The sequence below is a fragment of the Polistes dominula genome, unplaced genomic scaffold, assembly GCF_049000335.1.
Source record: "Polistes dominula isolate Pdom_NZ unplaced genomic scaffold, Pdom_raw_medaka contig_77, whole genome shotgun sequence".
NCBI lineage: Eukaryota > Metazoa > Arthropoda > Insecta > Hymenoptera > Vespidae > Polistes > Polistes dominula.
Genome location: NW_028301152.1, coordinates 6,479,405 through 6,495,234, shown reverse-complemented (window position 1 = coordinate 6,495,234; position 15,830 = coordinate 6,479,405). Strand labels below are relative to the sequence as shown.

The 15,830-nt window shown below is 31.5% G+C and overlaps 1 protein-coding gene across 10 annotated transcripts; it reads right to left on the bottom strand.

The window, feature by feature from the left end:
- Positions 1-150: 150 nt before the first annotated feature.
- Positions 151-14,848, bottom strand: Asator (tau-tubulin kinase asator). 10 transcript variants are annotated; one of them, XR_016178471.1, is made up of 16 exons: positions 14,477-14,693; positions 10,212-10,344; positions 9,695-9,842; positions 9,310-9,524; positions 8,614-8,883; positions 8,425-8,511; positions 7,852-8,124; positions 7,193-7,376; positions 6,791-7,119; positions 6,268-6,567; positions 4,988-5,272; positions 4,571-4,838; positions 4,027-4,401; positions 2,899-3,313; positions 2,509-2,767; positions 151-2,420 (listed from the first exon to the last, which is right to left on the bottom strand). XR_016178471.1 is itself a non-coding variant. In XM_089178167.1 (16 exons), exons 2-16 carry the CDS (start codon positions 14,482-14,484, stop codon positions 2,713-2,715), a joined length of 3,345 nt encoding a protein of 1,114 aa, XP_089034293.1. In that variant the 5' UTR covers positions 14,485-14,624; positions 14,714-14,848; the 3' UTR covers positions 151-2,712. The 10 variants fall into 10 exon arrangements, 9 of the variants coding, with proteins under 9 accessions (XP_089034293.1, XP_089034300.1, XP_089034292.1 ...); XM_089178167.1 differs by adding an exon at positions 14,714-14,848 and having other exon boundaries at positions 151-2,767; positions 14,477-14,624; XM_089178174.1 differs by lacking the exon at positions 14,477-14,693 and adding an exon at positions 14,714-14,839 and having other exon boundaries at positions 151-2,767.
- Positions 14,849-15,830: the final 982 nt, after the last annotated feature.

Here is a 15,830-nt window from a genome sequence, read left to right as displayed (position 1 = left end):
TTTTATAATTTATAGTAATCCTACAATAAGAATAAGATGCTTTTTGATTAATGTAAAATAATTGTAATAATAGCACATACATATTTGAGAAAAATTGTTAGATTTTCATGTATATCATAAGACAGGCTACTTTAAATACGTCACAAATAATTTATTAAATCATTAATTTATTACGATATTTTCTGATTTTTCTTAAACGTATGAAATTGTGATATATTCCTCCATTAGTTTCACAAAGTGAAATCTAAAATCACAATAAATTTGAATTATAGTCCTTTTTATTTAATATAGCGTTTTGTACTATATGGGTTTACACAACAATATACGCATGTATATGTGTACACGTACATACATGCCGTACATTGTACACTTGTGATATATACCTTATAGCTTCAAACACAGATACATACCCCATATTATTTTATTTACACAATTAAAAAAAAGACGTTTTTTTCAATTATTTCCATATTCTATAAAATTTGAAGTGAATACTCATACTATTACTTTCACTTTTTATAATCGAAAATCAAATTAACACATTTGAAAAGAATTTATATTTAATATATCTATAAATGTAGATGTAAGTATATATATAGAATCGACGATTGACTAGTATTTTACTAGCAAATTATGTTTATATCCTTTATTTTTATAGCTATGTCTTTGTGATACACCTTTAATATATATTCATCCAAATATATATTCATAGGTTTATTCAATTTAATTTTGTTCTCAATGTTCAATACATCAAAATATGTAAGAACATTTTATTTTAAACAAAATATGAGTCTCTTTTATTAATAAATAATTTATACGTTTTATAATTTAAGAACTAATCATTATATCTTATGTTACTTCTTGAAAAATTTCATGAATTGCATAAAACTTTTTTCTTTTACAAGATAAATAATTTTATGCTCAGAAAATTGATTTTAATAATACGACATTAAAGAATTATATTGACTAGTTTTAAGAATCACTAGATTTTTTAATCACTTGTGAATTATTGGTTATTTATAGGAAAAGCTGCATAATATTTGAATAAAAGAATGTTATAAAGTGTTATTAATAAAATATGTTATACTCAATTTTCATGAAAAATATTCTACTTTGAAAAATATTATCTAAATCTTGAATTATAAACTATTTGGACACCCATTATATATTTTTAATATATTTGTAAGTAATTGTTAGAACGAAAAAAAGAAACAGCTCAGTATATGTGAAATAATTAAAATATTAAAATAAAACTATAATATACTAATCTTTCTAAGTAAAAAATGCAGCTTATAACCGGTGATCTAACATTGCTTATTTCAACTTCATATTTTCTCCACTTACATGGAATAATAATATTGAAGATCGTGATCAACTTTGTAAGTCTTTTGCAATTTATGATCACAGTTTTTAACAACTCTAGTATTGCACAGTATGGAAAAAAGAAGCTTGGAAATTATATCGATTATGATGTCTGTTACCAATAAATATACTAAATACCCAAGTATGTTTAAATAATTAATTAAATATGATACACAAAAATCTGGACAATATTACTAGAAAAATTGTTGCATTCTGTTGATTCCTGTAGTGGGCTTTTAAAGACTAGCATACTCGCCCGAATTATTGGTTACTTCAAAATTATCTTCTATGAGATAAATATCTGCTTCCTTTGCAATTTAAACTGTAAATAAGATATACTGATCAGAGTTGTAACTAGTATTATATGTATGAATTTGTGTTTAGCATCAGGCATAACTTTTCGTTTGAGTGCTTTACATTGTATGTAAAATTGCTAAATATAATAATCCGCATTGGTACATATGTAATCCTAGCATTATTATTATAATTTACATCTGTATATACGCGAACGCGCGCGCATGATGTATGTATATGTGTAATTCTTTATCATGTATAATTTAACACTCAAGTGCATTACATGATCAAAGTCACAACGAAGCATTGTTTTGTAGTCCTCAAACATATCTTAACATATCATATTTTATGCAATTTAAACTTCAGAGTAATTTTCAATGCACAAACAGTATATTTCATATTATGGTGTTTCTAAAATATACTTTTTTAATATTTAATCTAAATAAAACACAATTTAATAATTTAACTTAATTATATGAGACAAGTAAATAAAAACATATTTTTTGCAGAAAAAAATGGGAACTAAAAATCACAGTTATCTATAGAAATAAATTCAATTTACGTAATTATGTACGTAGTAGAAAACATCTTAATATAAAATAAAATAATTGTAAAGATCTATTGTGTGTATTCAAGATTTTCATATTTAAAAAGATATATTTTTTGACGTTAGTTATTTGAAAACTTGCATTTTTTATACTGAATGTACATTGAAAATAGAAGTATTTACAATTACGTTCAGCCTACTGCAATTTGTAAATTATGTCCTAAAAATTAAAAAATGTATCACGTCATAAATAACGATAATTTAATTGAAGATGTGATTTTAAAACAATATTTTACGCGATCACATACCAAAGTAATATAGTGCTGTGCTTTTCTTATAAAATAACAATGAATATCCATTCCTTTCAGCAAAGTCTTTAACTTTTAACGAGCATCTCGGATTACTATGAAGGCTGTATTTTTCCAAGAAAGTATCACACTCCCAGTTGGCTGTGGTAGAATTGTCTTGATTGTAATATAAGCAAAGACTTGGGAAATTCTGAACACTAATTCTCACGATTCTCTGCTAACTACAGTAGTATCTGGTATAGGTCTGAATCTGCGGCACCTGCAATATTAAATACATGTATATGCATATACAAATATTGGTAACACATTGATTTTTTAATATAAACATATTAAATTATATTTGTAATCATCTAGTGATATAAAATAATAAACAAGTCGATGATGTTATACCTAGCATTATTTTCTGCTACATGAGGAGGAAGAGTTGCAGGTGGTGGTGGAGGTTGAGCGTTTTGTGGACCACTGCTATCGGAATCATTATCACTGCTTTCTTCTGTTCTTTTACCACCCTCTCCTAACAGATGCGAAGGTACACCTCTAGGGAAGCATCTTGGTAATACTTCAGAATTTGGCCTCATCCTACGTTGTGGTCTTTGAAATCGTAAATTTAGTTGACTGGCATCTGTTACATACTTTTCACTTTGTCTTCGACGGCGTAATGCTGGTGTACAACCAGTTAAATTTTCATCTTCTGCCGAACTAGCCGATGTTAAAGGTGACATATTTTGTCTAGCATCAGGTAAAGTAGCACAACGATGGAGTGCTGGTGCTTCCATGTGTACTGTCAAGGGTTTACCTTTGATAGCTAAAATTTAGTAGCATTAGTATTGATAGATTCGCATGCAATATTAATTGATTGCAAAAATCAATAAATATTTAGTATTAAATAAATATTTGTTCTCTCTCTCTCTCTCTCTCTCTCTCTCTCTCTCTCTCTCTCGTAGCTATATAATAATGAGATGAGATTAGATTATTAAAATAGTAAATAGTATGATGAAAGCATTATAATGTAAGTTTCAAATCATTAAGTCAATAATGTAATAATAACAAATAGTATGAAGTAAATTTTTAATTAAAATAAGAAAAATATACCTTTTCAATAAATTTCTTTCTAATATATAAGATTATTAGTATTCTAACATTTTATTAAGTTAATATATTTTGTATCTAATCTTAAATAAGTATTATTTGAGAATAATTTAATACTTTCTCTTTACAAGATATTTCCATTTTTTCTAGCAGAAAAATCTAGCTATGTAATAAGAAAATGTATACAGCTACAAACATTTCTACATTGCAAGTTATTACATATAATCTTAAAAATTATCGTTGACTACTATGACATTGTGTTTATTAAAAGCTACTAAAAATATTTCATCTAATTTTCTGATCTATCAAAGATATAAAAACTATAAATATCGTAATTCTCAATTAAATATGAAGAAAGCTTTAAACTCGTATACTAACTAATAACATTATAAGAAATTGGCATATATCATAAAGAAGCATTCTACTAACTAGTTTCTCTTTCCTTAGTTACAACCATAGGTGCTGGTGATTTTTCTACTTCACTTCCTGTTCCAGTCCGAGTATTTGGTGTATTTGTTTCAGGAGTTGATTCAGATAGTGAACATTTAGGACTCTTCACTGGTATTGGTATTTTACTGTGAATACTGTATGTTCTGCAAGGTGTTTCCTTCTCTTTATTGTCTTTATATTCACGCAGCGGCACTGAGTTTGGAACAGTGGTTACGGCAGTGGTAGTACCAGATTCCTTATTCAAAACATTATTAACAGGTACCCGACTTTCATTTGCATCATAGTATACTGACGGTTCTTCGGGCCCTGGATTAGGGCTAGCTGGACTACCTGTAATACCATTTGTTAATTTTCCTGCAAATTAAGTGAATTAAATTTAATTGATAAATAAGATCTTTATCAATCTTTATAAATGTATGCATATGTATAAATGAAAATGAAAAAATTATATCTATAATGTATATAATCAAAAACTATATCTATATATTTTCATTAAAATGTTTACATTTATTGTTCAACTCACTTTGTAATGGTTCTCTGTCAGCACTTGTTTGTATTACTGTAGCTCCTCCTGTTGCATCAACTACTCTAATTTCAAGCTTTCCTGCAACAGCTTCTTCTTCTTCATCACCAGCAGGAGTGCTTGGCACCGTATTATGAGGTGAAAAAGCAACAGCTGGTACACTAGCTCTTCTTAGTGGTGGATTTTGTTTTGGTTCATCATGTCTTGTAGCAATGTTTCTCATAACATCAACCTCATAAAATAAGTCATCAAATGCAGCTTGTTGAACCTTTTCAAAATACGTGTATATTGAAATATTTTATATAATTGTTATAAGAAAAATGGTATTACATAGAGATGCGATTTAATCTCATTACTTTGAATATATTATATAATATAATTGACAATACAATTTAATGTATATAATTATATACACACCAATGGAGCTTCAAGATGGCTACGAACATGTGGTGCTAATGTAGGAACGCTCCAAGCACGTGGAAGAGCTCCTTGAAGTTCTGGATATTTTTCTATACCAGCAATATTCAAACATCTATGTGGAGCTACTGGACGTGGAGAATCTTCACTTATGCGTGATAAAGCTGTTGGTACTATTGCATGATGCTGTGCTGTATTTGATGAGCTACTTGGATGTGGACCTGCTGTTTTTGTATCAGTTGGTGCTGGTACTGAAGTTGTAGTATTAGCTTCATTGGCAGCTGTCTGAATAAACAAAACGTATATAAAAAGAAAATGAATATAAATTTAAAAAAGTAAATGTTATTATATGAAATATTTTTCATACAATTTTGTTTAATTATATTAAAATATTTTTTGCAAGAACAATAGAAAATCTCAGACTAAGTATTTTAGTACTATAATCATAGCTTATTATACACCCCATACATATATATATATTTTTTAAATATAATTAATACTTGACTCCTACTATATTTTATTAGTAAGCACAGTAGAATACATGCAAAGAACTTACATTAAAAATTGTATACTTTATCCCACTATTTTATACACATAAGAACACCTTCCTTAATACTGTATGTTTTTATTACATCTATGATATTTATTTAAATTTGATACTAAATTTTGAAGAATATTCCAACAAAATAAAATGTTTCATTTATAATCATCATATAAGAGTAAGCGAATGAATCATATATATAGAATAAATTATAAATGTGTATTAACCCATGACCATAAGTGCTCTATTTGGATAAATTAATCAAATGGAACACTTTGTATACATTTGTTCATACAAGTCATGCATTAAACTGTATTTTTCTATGATATAGCGTACACTTGTGTAATTAATATTGATACACATGTAACTCTGATCCAAAAAAACCAAATTATTAACATATATGTAAAAGGAGAGGCTATAGCATTTTGAACTCTAAACGACGGTAATCAAGAACTTGATTTGGCAGTACAGCAGGTGTCAAGCGAGGATGTTGATATAGGGCAGACATGGCTAGAATATAACACATACTTCCATCAATTATAGTAAAAGTGTACTGTTTAAAAAATTGAGAGATAATATCTAATGTAAATATAAGACACGGGAACGTGCAATTTGCACTAATAGAAAAACAATATTTAAAAATTACATCCACATATGGAGTTTAAATAAAAATTTCTGTGAGTAAATGTATTCTATTCGCGTCTGACCTTCTGAAGAAAATAATAGATCGAATACTCACCTGTGGTACCAAAGATGGTGGATTCGTACCCTTATGCTCGGGACTTTGTAAATTTTCACCTTTCCATTCATTATCAGTTTCTTCAGAATCATCGAATTGTGATTTCCATTGTGAAGCCAATGTTAATCCACCACCACCTTTCGTCACTTGCTGCAAGGCTGACACATTATCGTCATCTATTTGTGCAAACTGCGTAATAGAGCAATCCCGTACAGTAGCACGTCCGCCTCTTCCTTGCTGACGGCCATCTGTTCTTCTTCTTAGTTCCCGTCGTAATGGTTCCCTCTGTTCAGTAACCTGCTAATCATATATAAGATAGCAGGGGTACCTGCTTACAAAATAAAGAAATACTTCAAGTGCAGAGACTGGAAAAAAGGTTAATACTAAGGTGTTTTACTACCATGGAAATGCTTTAATGTGATGCATATAAATAATTAACATTTTTATAGTTATTGGTACAGAAATACACGTAATAAAAATAATATACATAAAGGCAATATAAAACAGCATGCTGTATACATACGGGACTCTGATTTCCTATGTATTTTGTATTAGTCACATCATATGAGCAGTAAGATGCATCCACCTCAGTTTGTACACGTGGACTCGGTGGTTCCCCAGATGTTTTTTCTGGAGCTGTTGCAACACGCAAACGAGCAAACGTTGCGCCACTTGCAGATTTTCTTAATGGAGTTACTGTATTTGACACCACTTTAGAACGAGGAACTTCGGAAGCTGAACAAGCAGATGCCATTAATGCATCACCTTCATTGTCCAATTGCTTTTCTACTGTTGCAGCAGGCGTTTGCGATTCTACTGCCATTGATAAAGCACGCCTTTTTTTCGGTGAGCCTAAAAGAAAATTATTTTATGGTAATAATAAAATAATTTAAAATCTTACAGGTATCCAAGAAAATATACTAACCTTGAACTACAGGAAGAATTGCAATATTTTGTGTACCAGGTTGAGTGTTATCTGTGGTAGGTATTGTTGCATTACAATTTTTATCTCGACCATGATTACTAATAGCCGATGCAAATGGTACTGGAGAACTTTCAACTTCACGTTGCCTATTTCTTCTACATACACTTTCATAATCCATCAGTGCCTTTTAAGGATAATACATTATATAAATATTATTATTAAAATTAAAAACATATGAATATTAAAATATAAAATTGGGTATACTAGATTATTTATATTTGTGCTTGACTACTTAAGCTGTATTTGTATAGTAAATTTTAAGAAATAAAAAAATTTATTTTCCTCGACATAAGTGAATACAGGTAATCCCCGAAGAACACGATTAATTGGTTCAGTGTTCTTTGAAACCGTATTGTTTGAGACTACGGGATTCATACAAAAAACGGGATTCGTGTTCTTTAAGTACCATGTTCTTTGAGAGTTACCTGTATACTGTTCCTCTCTAATCATACTAGTCTATAATATATGAATATATGTATGTGTAGAACAGGCACAATTTTAATAACTCTACTAAATAGACTTTCCGTTGTATTACTAGTAATGCTATAAAAATTTAGTCTTATTATAATTTGTAAAATATTTGTAACTACATTTCTTACATCTAATTCTTTTCGGTTGTCTGGTTCAACATTTTCTTGGTTGTTTGTATCTACAGTTGGTATGGTTGGAGGCTGATTAATAGCAGTTGCTGTTGTAAGTGCAGGAGGAACAGTAACTGTAGGTAATGATCTGGTAGTTGATAAACCTTCATTGGCTATCAATGGTCTTTCCCAATCATAAGGATCATTTGGTTTCACACTTCTACGTTTCATGCATCGTTCAAACAAACCAGCTAACATTGCATAATCTGGTTCATCTGCATATCCCAGACTCTATAAAATATGATTATGTTAATTTTATTTTGTAAAAATATGTATTAAGAAAAAATATTTATATATTCCTATTTACTCTATAGACTTTTTAATAAATATATTATTTATAAAAAAAAATATCACATTTATATGTTTAAAAATCCTAGCATTTGTATATAAGTTTTATATATACATCTATTAAATAATAATTTTGTAATGCTGAAATACTATTACATGTATAGAGATGAAGGTATTGCAGATAAGCAGATCTACCTTTTTAATAGATATAATTTCATTTGTATTCATTTGAAAAAGGCATACCTGAATGTGTTCCAAAAACAGGCGAAGGTCAGATGGGAGATGTTTTAAAAGTAAACGGTGGTCATACTTTTCTTTCATATAACCAACCTATAAAACATATAACACTGCATGACTATTAATTTTAAAAAGACTTATGTGAGATATATGTATATCTTGTATTATGAATCCAAAATCTGATTATCAACTAACTTGTTCTTTGTCTTTTACTTTACGCCATGGTAGTTGACCATTAACGAATTCTACAAGCATGTAAAACAAAGACCACAAATCGTCATGTCGTCCCATTTCTTTGTTCTTATGTGCATTAACAGATGCATACCGGACGGTTCCTCTAAACCCTGCAGCAGCACGGGGTGGTCTAACCTCACCAGTACCCGTTGTAAACTGGCGAGCTAGACCAAAATCTAACATATATACCAACCTAGCATTGTATGATTGACGTCCAATAGAAAAATTCGACTGCAAACATAAATTTAATAAATAACGAGAATTCAAAAGACTACAATTAACCTCTTAGGCATTGCTGAATTTTGCGCGGAGCTGTTTCTCTGTACGACAGGGTTCAGCAGACAATGCCATTCTCTACGCGAGTACATTAAAATAAAGTGTTTAATGATTAAATTATAATTTTTCTTTAAAATATATTATATGTATTTATATACTTTAACTGTAACAATTTACTTTAATAATTAATAATGCAATTAGGAATGATATATTTTAAAAGATGTCATCCGCGAAAGCCACTATAGTGGCGCGTCGTACTGGAAGATGGCATCCGCAAAAGTCACTATAGTGGCGCGTAGTGCCTAAGAGGTTAATTACAATCAAATATAGAGGTGTTAAAAAGTAAATTAATCAAATATTAAAAATATTAAAGTTACTTACAGGTTTAATATCTCTATGAAGAAAGCCTACTTGATGTATACTTTCTATTGCTTTTAAAATTTGAAGACCTAGACGTAAAGTAGTCGATAATGAAAAAGCACCTCTTGGCTGCGCTCTTCTCAATTCAGCTAAATTTTTGCCTTGCAATTGCATTACAACATAATTAAATCGATCATTACGACCACAGCCAATAAATCTACAAACATGTTCTTTACCTGAAACAAAGCAATATATATCTTTATTTTAAATCTGTTTAAAATCTGTACCATAAAAACTCATTGGTATAATATAACAATACAGCCACAGAAATATCCCAGAAACACACATTATTTTCTAAGCAAGCATATAAATATTGAAGGAATATACGAGGGTATTATGTACTGACCCTGCAGTTTTTTCAATACAGCGACTTCCATTTTAAGAACCTGCTTAGGCTGGCGTGCGGATTCCACTTTAAGAGCAACCTGCTCTTTTGACATTAAATCTAGGCCTTCGTATATTTCACCAAATCCGCCACCCCCTATTTTTTTAACCTATAGTATATATATTATACCTTAGTCAGTGCACTATACCAAATTATTTAGAAAAAAACTACACAAATGTAGTCCTTTAAGTGTTCTTATCACCGATACTTGAAAAAAAGAGAAAAAACTCAAAGACTAGTTTCTGGAATTGGAGAATAGAACAACTCAAAAGCATAATGCAATTCATAAAGTACTACTTTTTAAAAAGCTTATTTAGATAAAATAGATGATTGTATCTTAATCAGTCAGCAGTTAATAAGACCCAAAGAAAAAACGTGCAAAGTTTACGTTCTTTAAGATTAAAAGAACGTGTTTAAATAAGAAATGCTAAAAAATAAAGTAGAGAAAAAATAAAACAAATTATTCTTTAATTCTTACCACTTTCCATCGTTCTTTGACCACATGGCCAGGCTGTAATAAGTCCTCGCTCGTCATAGTTATATTATTATTTTGATCCGTACTTTCATCGCCTATATTCCTTTGCACCAAATTTTCAAGATGATTAGGGTGCCTGGAAAGTGGAACCAACCCTTTACTTGAAGTGTCATTATGACGAAGGGTAGTTTATTCGTATGATCGCGACATCTTCATTGACGATGCCTTGAATAACGGGCTATCAATACGAATAGTGAAAAAGGATCGACATATCTCGAGAAAGAATCTTGCGACGAATTCTTTGCAAGAATTGCGAATCTTTAACCTGAACTCTAACGCGGATAATAGAAAATTGGTCAATACGCGCCCTGTGCTAGGCAGCCATGATTGCGTGCGAGCAAAGGGTGCAGCTAGAGCACAAGGGGGAGGGGAAAACGACGGTGCCTCTTCCTAGCTTTTCCTTTAACCCGCCCTACGTCCCACCTCCCACTTCATCACCTACCCTGCCGTCTACCCCACCGTGTCGTCAGCCATCTGTACACCCGTTTCCTCTCTCCGCCCTCTCTTTTCACACACTTTCTTGCTCTCTCTCTTTCTTTCTTTCTTTCTTTCTTTCTTTCTTTCTTTCTTTCTTTCTTTCTTTCTTTCTTCCTTTCTTCCTTCCTTTCTTTCTTTCCCTCTACCTGCTCTAATTGCCGTCGTCGTACAACGTTAGCTGTCGCCTTCCTTTCTTGGCTTCCCTCTCTTTTTCTCTTCGTTCTTCCCCTTCTACCTGTCTCTTTTTCCTATCTATCTATCTATCTCTATCTCTATCTCTCTCTCTCTCTTTCTCCTTCTCTCCTTCACACTATGCAACTTCTCTTATTTCTTATTCCTTGAATCGTAATTATTAACAAAAAACGGTGACTCTTCGCGTTTCTCTTTTTAAATAAAGAAATTAATCCTCGTATAGAAACAATTGTTCTTCACTGTCATTAAGAGAGGAGAGTACACGTTAGCACGATAATGCCCTCTCACCGTTGCTACAATTACTTTGTTACCACCGTAGACCAAGAAGATAACGTTAATGTTTTACTATCGAATATTATCAATTTATGTCGAATGATTCGCTTCCTTTCGATAATCCATCCGTGCCTTTTTCTCCAAGCCCACGCGCACACACGAGATAGAACCGATCCAAATATATAATGACACTTTATTTTTACTAACAGTGTCGTCTGCTACGAGCGCCGCCGACACGGCTTTCCTCCGCAAGTCGGAGGACTTCTGCCGTCCGATCGAGCGCCGAATGCACCTCTCTTTACAATCGCGCACTTCTCTCTTGCAATTTCCCCTCGCACCCTTTCCCCCTTTCCTCCCTTTCCAATAAAAAGTACAAATCCTTCAATATGTTATTTCTTCTTTCTACTCCTTCCATTATTTTTATTCGACCGATAACATTGAAATAAGATATAATGATAAGTAATGAGAATTAACAAATTAATTAAATGTAATACAGAGTGAAGAAGTGAGCGCAGACAATTAATACACAGCCATTTTTCGATTTTACCATTTCGCACCGCGCCGAAGGCCGTGTTATTCGCAATGGCCACGAGATAGCACTCGGCTCGTTCGATCGATGAATCTTTTCGCGTTTGTTCTACCAAACGCCGTGCCGCGCCGTTTTTACTATATTTTCTTCTTTCTTCGATTTCTCTTCCTCACCGTCCCTTTTTCCTCATACTACCCTGAAGCAACCCCTCTTTTCCGAACTTCCCTTAACTAACAATTCGTCCAACTGTCATTCTTTTAGGGCCTTTCAGAGGGAGCGCGCACGCGACAGATGTATAATGTCGTCTATCGTACGCGCCTATCGAATGCACCTATCAAGAAGTGCATATATCGAATATGCCTCTACACAATACGTCATGCGACGCGGTGACAGGATAATACGTAAGGATACGCGCAGAATCATCATCTAACATTAGCAATTATTATTATTCTTCTTTTTTTTTCTTTTTTTTCTTTTTCTTTTACAATATTTGTCACAACTCTATCGAATTTGCACACGAAACGATTCGTTCGGTTCTAATATATCTTTTGATTTTTTCATTTTTTTTTCTCACACACGTTTGTGATATTTTAAGAACTTTTGTGTCAACGCATATATATATATATATATATATATATTATATTCGATTTACAAATTCGACGATTTGGATCGATTATTTATGTTTCTTTTTATCAGTTCAATTTTACGACTCAATATATTCATGTTTATGAACTTGCGGTTATTTATCTACATGTAATAATAGCTTTAAGAAAACTGTGACCACGGTTTTTACTGAATTTTTTCAAACAAATTTATTGAATGATTATTCATTGAATTATTCATGGAATTATTCATTGAATAAAAATGATAGGAAATAATAATACTAATGAAATACATATATACAACGTTTTGTATCACGAGATTGCGTAAAGAAATTAAGCGAGCAGTTTTACTAGCCAATCGCATACCGATAAACTTAGTTGGTCAATTGAAACTGCACCGCTGCACATACCGAACTTGCATACAAACGTGTTTATTCTAGCTCTTAACGTGCATGCATGCACACCTAAAACGCACACAACCATGTATTCATATGTATCGGTTGTCTCAAGCACGCGTGATTCGCACAAACGCGCGTAGGTGAATGTCATGCTCAAGGTAAAGATCGTCGTACAACTGGCTTACTTTTGCTTTTAAAATGTCTTTTAAATAAAATAATAAATCTCTTAATTAGCGCTTTTCAAATAATATTTTTTTTTAATAACCAGGTGATAATTATACGCAAAAAGGTAGTCTTAATTAAAGATCTCGGATCATATATATAATTGGTAACTTTTCTATAGTTTTTCTACCTTTTCTAATGAATGATCTTGCAAATGCATGCGTATAACTATTATTTCATCCACTTATTAATAATAAATGTTAAAATAAATACTAAAAAATGTATAAAATCTTCCTGACATTTCCGCTAAATGTTTTTGACGTTACACTTTTTAATACGTAATCAAAATTTTGATAAAATAAGTGAATTATGAGTGACTCTTTCGATATTGCTTATATTTCAAATATCACTCGCATTACGAAGATTAAATTTCACGATGCAATATAAAATCATATTCTAAATATGATATCGACGAATAAAAAAAAATTAAAAGGGTTTATAATAAGAACGTTGATTTTGTTACGCAATTCGACAAATGGACGAAGATCGAAGGAACTTACTGTAAGACTATGAAATTTTGACCGCCATTCTACCGGCTCCCTTCACTAGAGGGCATAATTTAAGTTTAAACGTCTATTTTTAAACGGCCCCACTCAGTGTGTGTGTGTGTGTGTGTGATACAGCAGGCAACATCGTTCTCTCCAACACAGCACTTTTTCGCAAAATTTTTCGCAAAGTTTTTTTATTTTAGAGTACCTAAAGATCATAAATAACTACGATTACTTTTCGCTTGCTGCACAATTGACTCCCCGAATGATATACATGATTCTATAATTATTTAGTTCAAATAAACTGTTCGATGGATTGACTCTACGCGTATGAAACACAAAGAAAAACTTTCGATATTAATCGATACAAAATGTTACGATTAAAATCCAATCGTAGTGATTAATCTTTCAATCGAATTCATATGGTATCGCGTCAGTGAGATATCAGGTTTCAATATTAAATCATTTTCCTCGAATACTAGAACGAATACAAGTGTATATAATTATTGAAAATCGTAGGCGTTCACCTCGTCGATATACTATATAGAGTAGATCACTATATCGTATTCATCGAGAATTCATAATCGCAACGATTTGTCTAATAATTACGTCATCGTTTTATCGTGTGATCTATGAAAACTTCGCACGTGTCACAAAATAATATGATCTTAAGTTTAAATTGTTTTACAAGTAAGATACTGCTAAATAAAGAAGTACCAATCTAAATATGTAATATTTTTCTCTTGATTCATTATATCAAAGTATGTTCTCATTATATATATAAAGATCATATTAATATTAATCTTACATATAGTAAGATTACATAAAATTATCTTCAATTTTTCCTATCGACACGATAAGAAACTTATGTATGTATTTGATTATGCTTAAGGAGAAAAGTTTGAAAAATATGATCGAAAAAATGATTAATATATATTTATCGTGTAATCGATCCTTAGAAAAAGCTTATAGTTGACCCAAAAAAAAAAAAGAAAAAGAAAGAATCGTGTATCGTGATAACACGTACCACTTCATAGTTTCGGAGTGCAGTGACCAAAAAGTAGAATAGTAGTAGTCTTTGGTTGGATTAGGATTCGTTGATGAGATCCAAAAAGAATGGACCAATGAATGTACGTTGAAAGAACGATTACTCGACGTTAAGAGGTGATTGAGAACTGCGATAGAAATGTGTTTTATGATAAACGAAATGAAAAAAAGATGGAATGGTCTTTCGTGCTGTATTCGCACGGAACGATGAACGCACCGATTTCACGATTTTAAAAGCGTTAACGAAGTATGTGCCTCCTCTAGCAGACAAAACTACGTTCCCGGCACTCGTTAGTACTCGGCGCTCGGCACTTGACTTCGAGAGACCGAGCCAAACCCAGCTCGTCGAGGCGAGTTTCACTGGCATTGGACCGACACCGTCTTCGCGATTCCTTTTCTTCCAACCCCTTCCTCTTGCTCCTACCTCCCATTCTTCTTTACTTCCCCGGTATATCACATCGTCTTTTCGTAAAACTTTAAAAACAACAAATCTCCTTCTGCATAAATAAACAATCAACATCTTCGATAAACAAAAATCTCCTATGGATTTTGAGTAATCCATTTCATTTAGCAGAGATAAGTAACTTCTTCGATAATAAGATCCATGTATAATACATTTTAGGAGTTTGGATAAGGATATGGATGGTTGAAAAGGTAATATGAATAACCCGTTTATATGTAAAATATTCTAATATTGATACATGCTATTCTATTATGGATTATTAATATTTAATTTTAAGAAAAATGACAGTGAAAGCTAATATTGTTTCGGGAACGGTACGGGGTAGTTTTAGAAAACCATAGTTTGCCCATCGTTGGTATATAAGTACTTATATGGATTGTCCTATATCGACTTTTTCTTACTGTATAAATTTATTGTATCATCTATTAATTTCGCTTTCTTTCTTGCCTAATAAATCACTTGATAATGTGAAGTTTCGAACGATCAAAACAAGTGTAAAATAGCTTAAGACAACATCACAATTCTCGATTCGCAGAGTGTTGTACTCGTTTGCCTTAGTCGAGAAATGCATTCCGTACCATCGACTTTTGCCTTCGTTTTGGCACCATTAATGCGGATATAATTATGCGTTCAAAAACGACCTACGATAATGGACTCAGGCAGACCGAAATATTAGTGGTAAAACAGGTGAAATGATCCGTTGAAAATTATCAAAAACATTTGGTTAACTTCCTTAAATTATTTATACTACTATTATTATTTATTATATACATTTATAATGAGTATGATAATTTCATGTACTATTTTTCACTTTTAACAGATGTTACTTAATAGATTTGTAAATGTGAATTCATATAGTTATACTTTTATA

What these genes read in the sequence shown, in the direction of transcription:
- Asator (XM_089178167.1), bottom strand. An exon ending in AAGTAAAAGACAAAGAACAA is followed by an intron (nt 8,512 to 8,613) that starts GTTAGTTGATAA and finishes TATGTTTTATAG; the next exon opens with GTTGGTTATATGAAAGAAAA. An exon ending in GTAGCAGAAAATAATGCTAG is followed by an intron (nt 2,768 to 2,898) that starts GTATAACATCAT and finishes TTAATATTGCAG; the next exon opens with GTGCCGCAGATTCAGACCTA.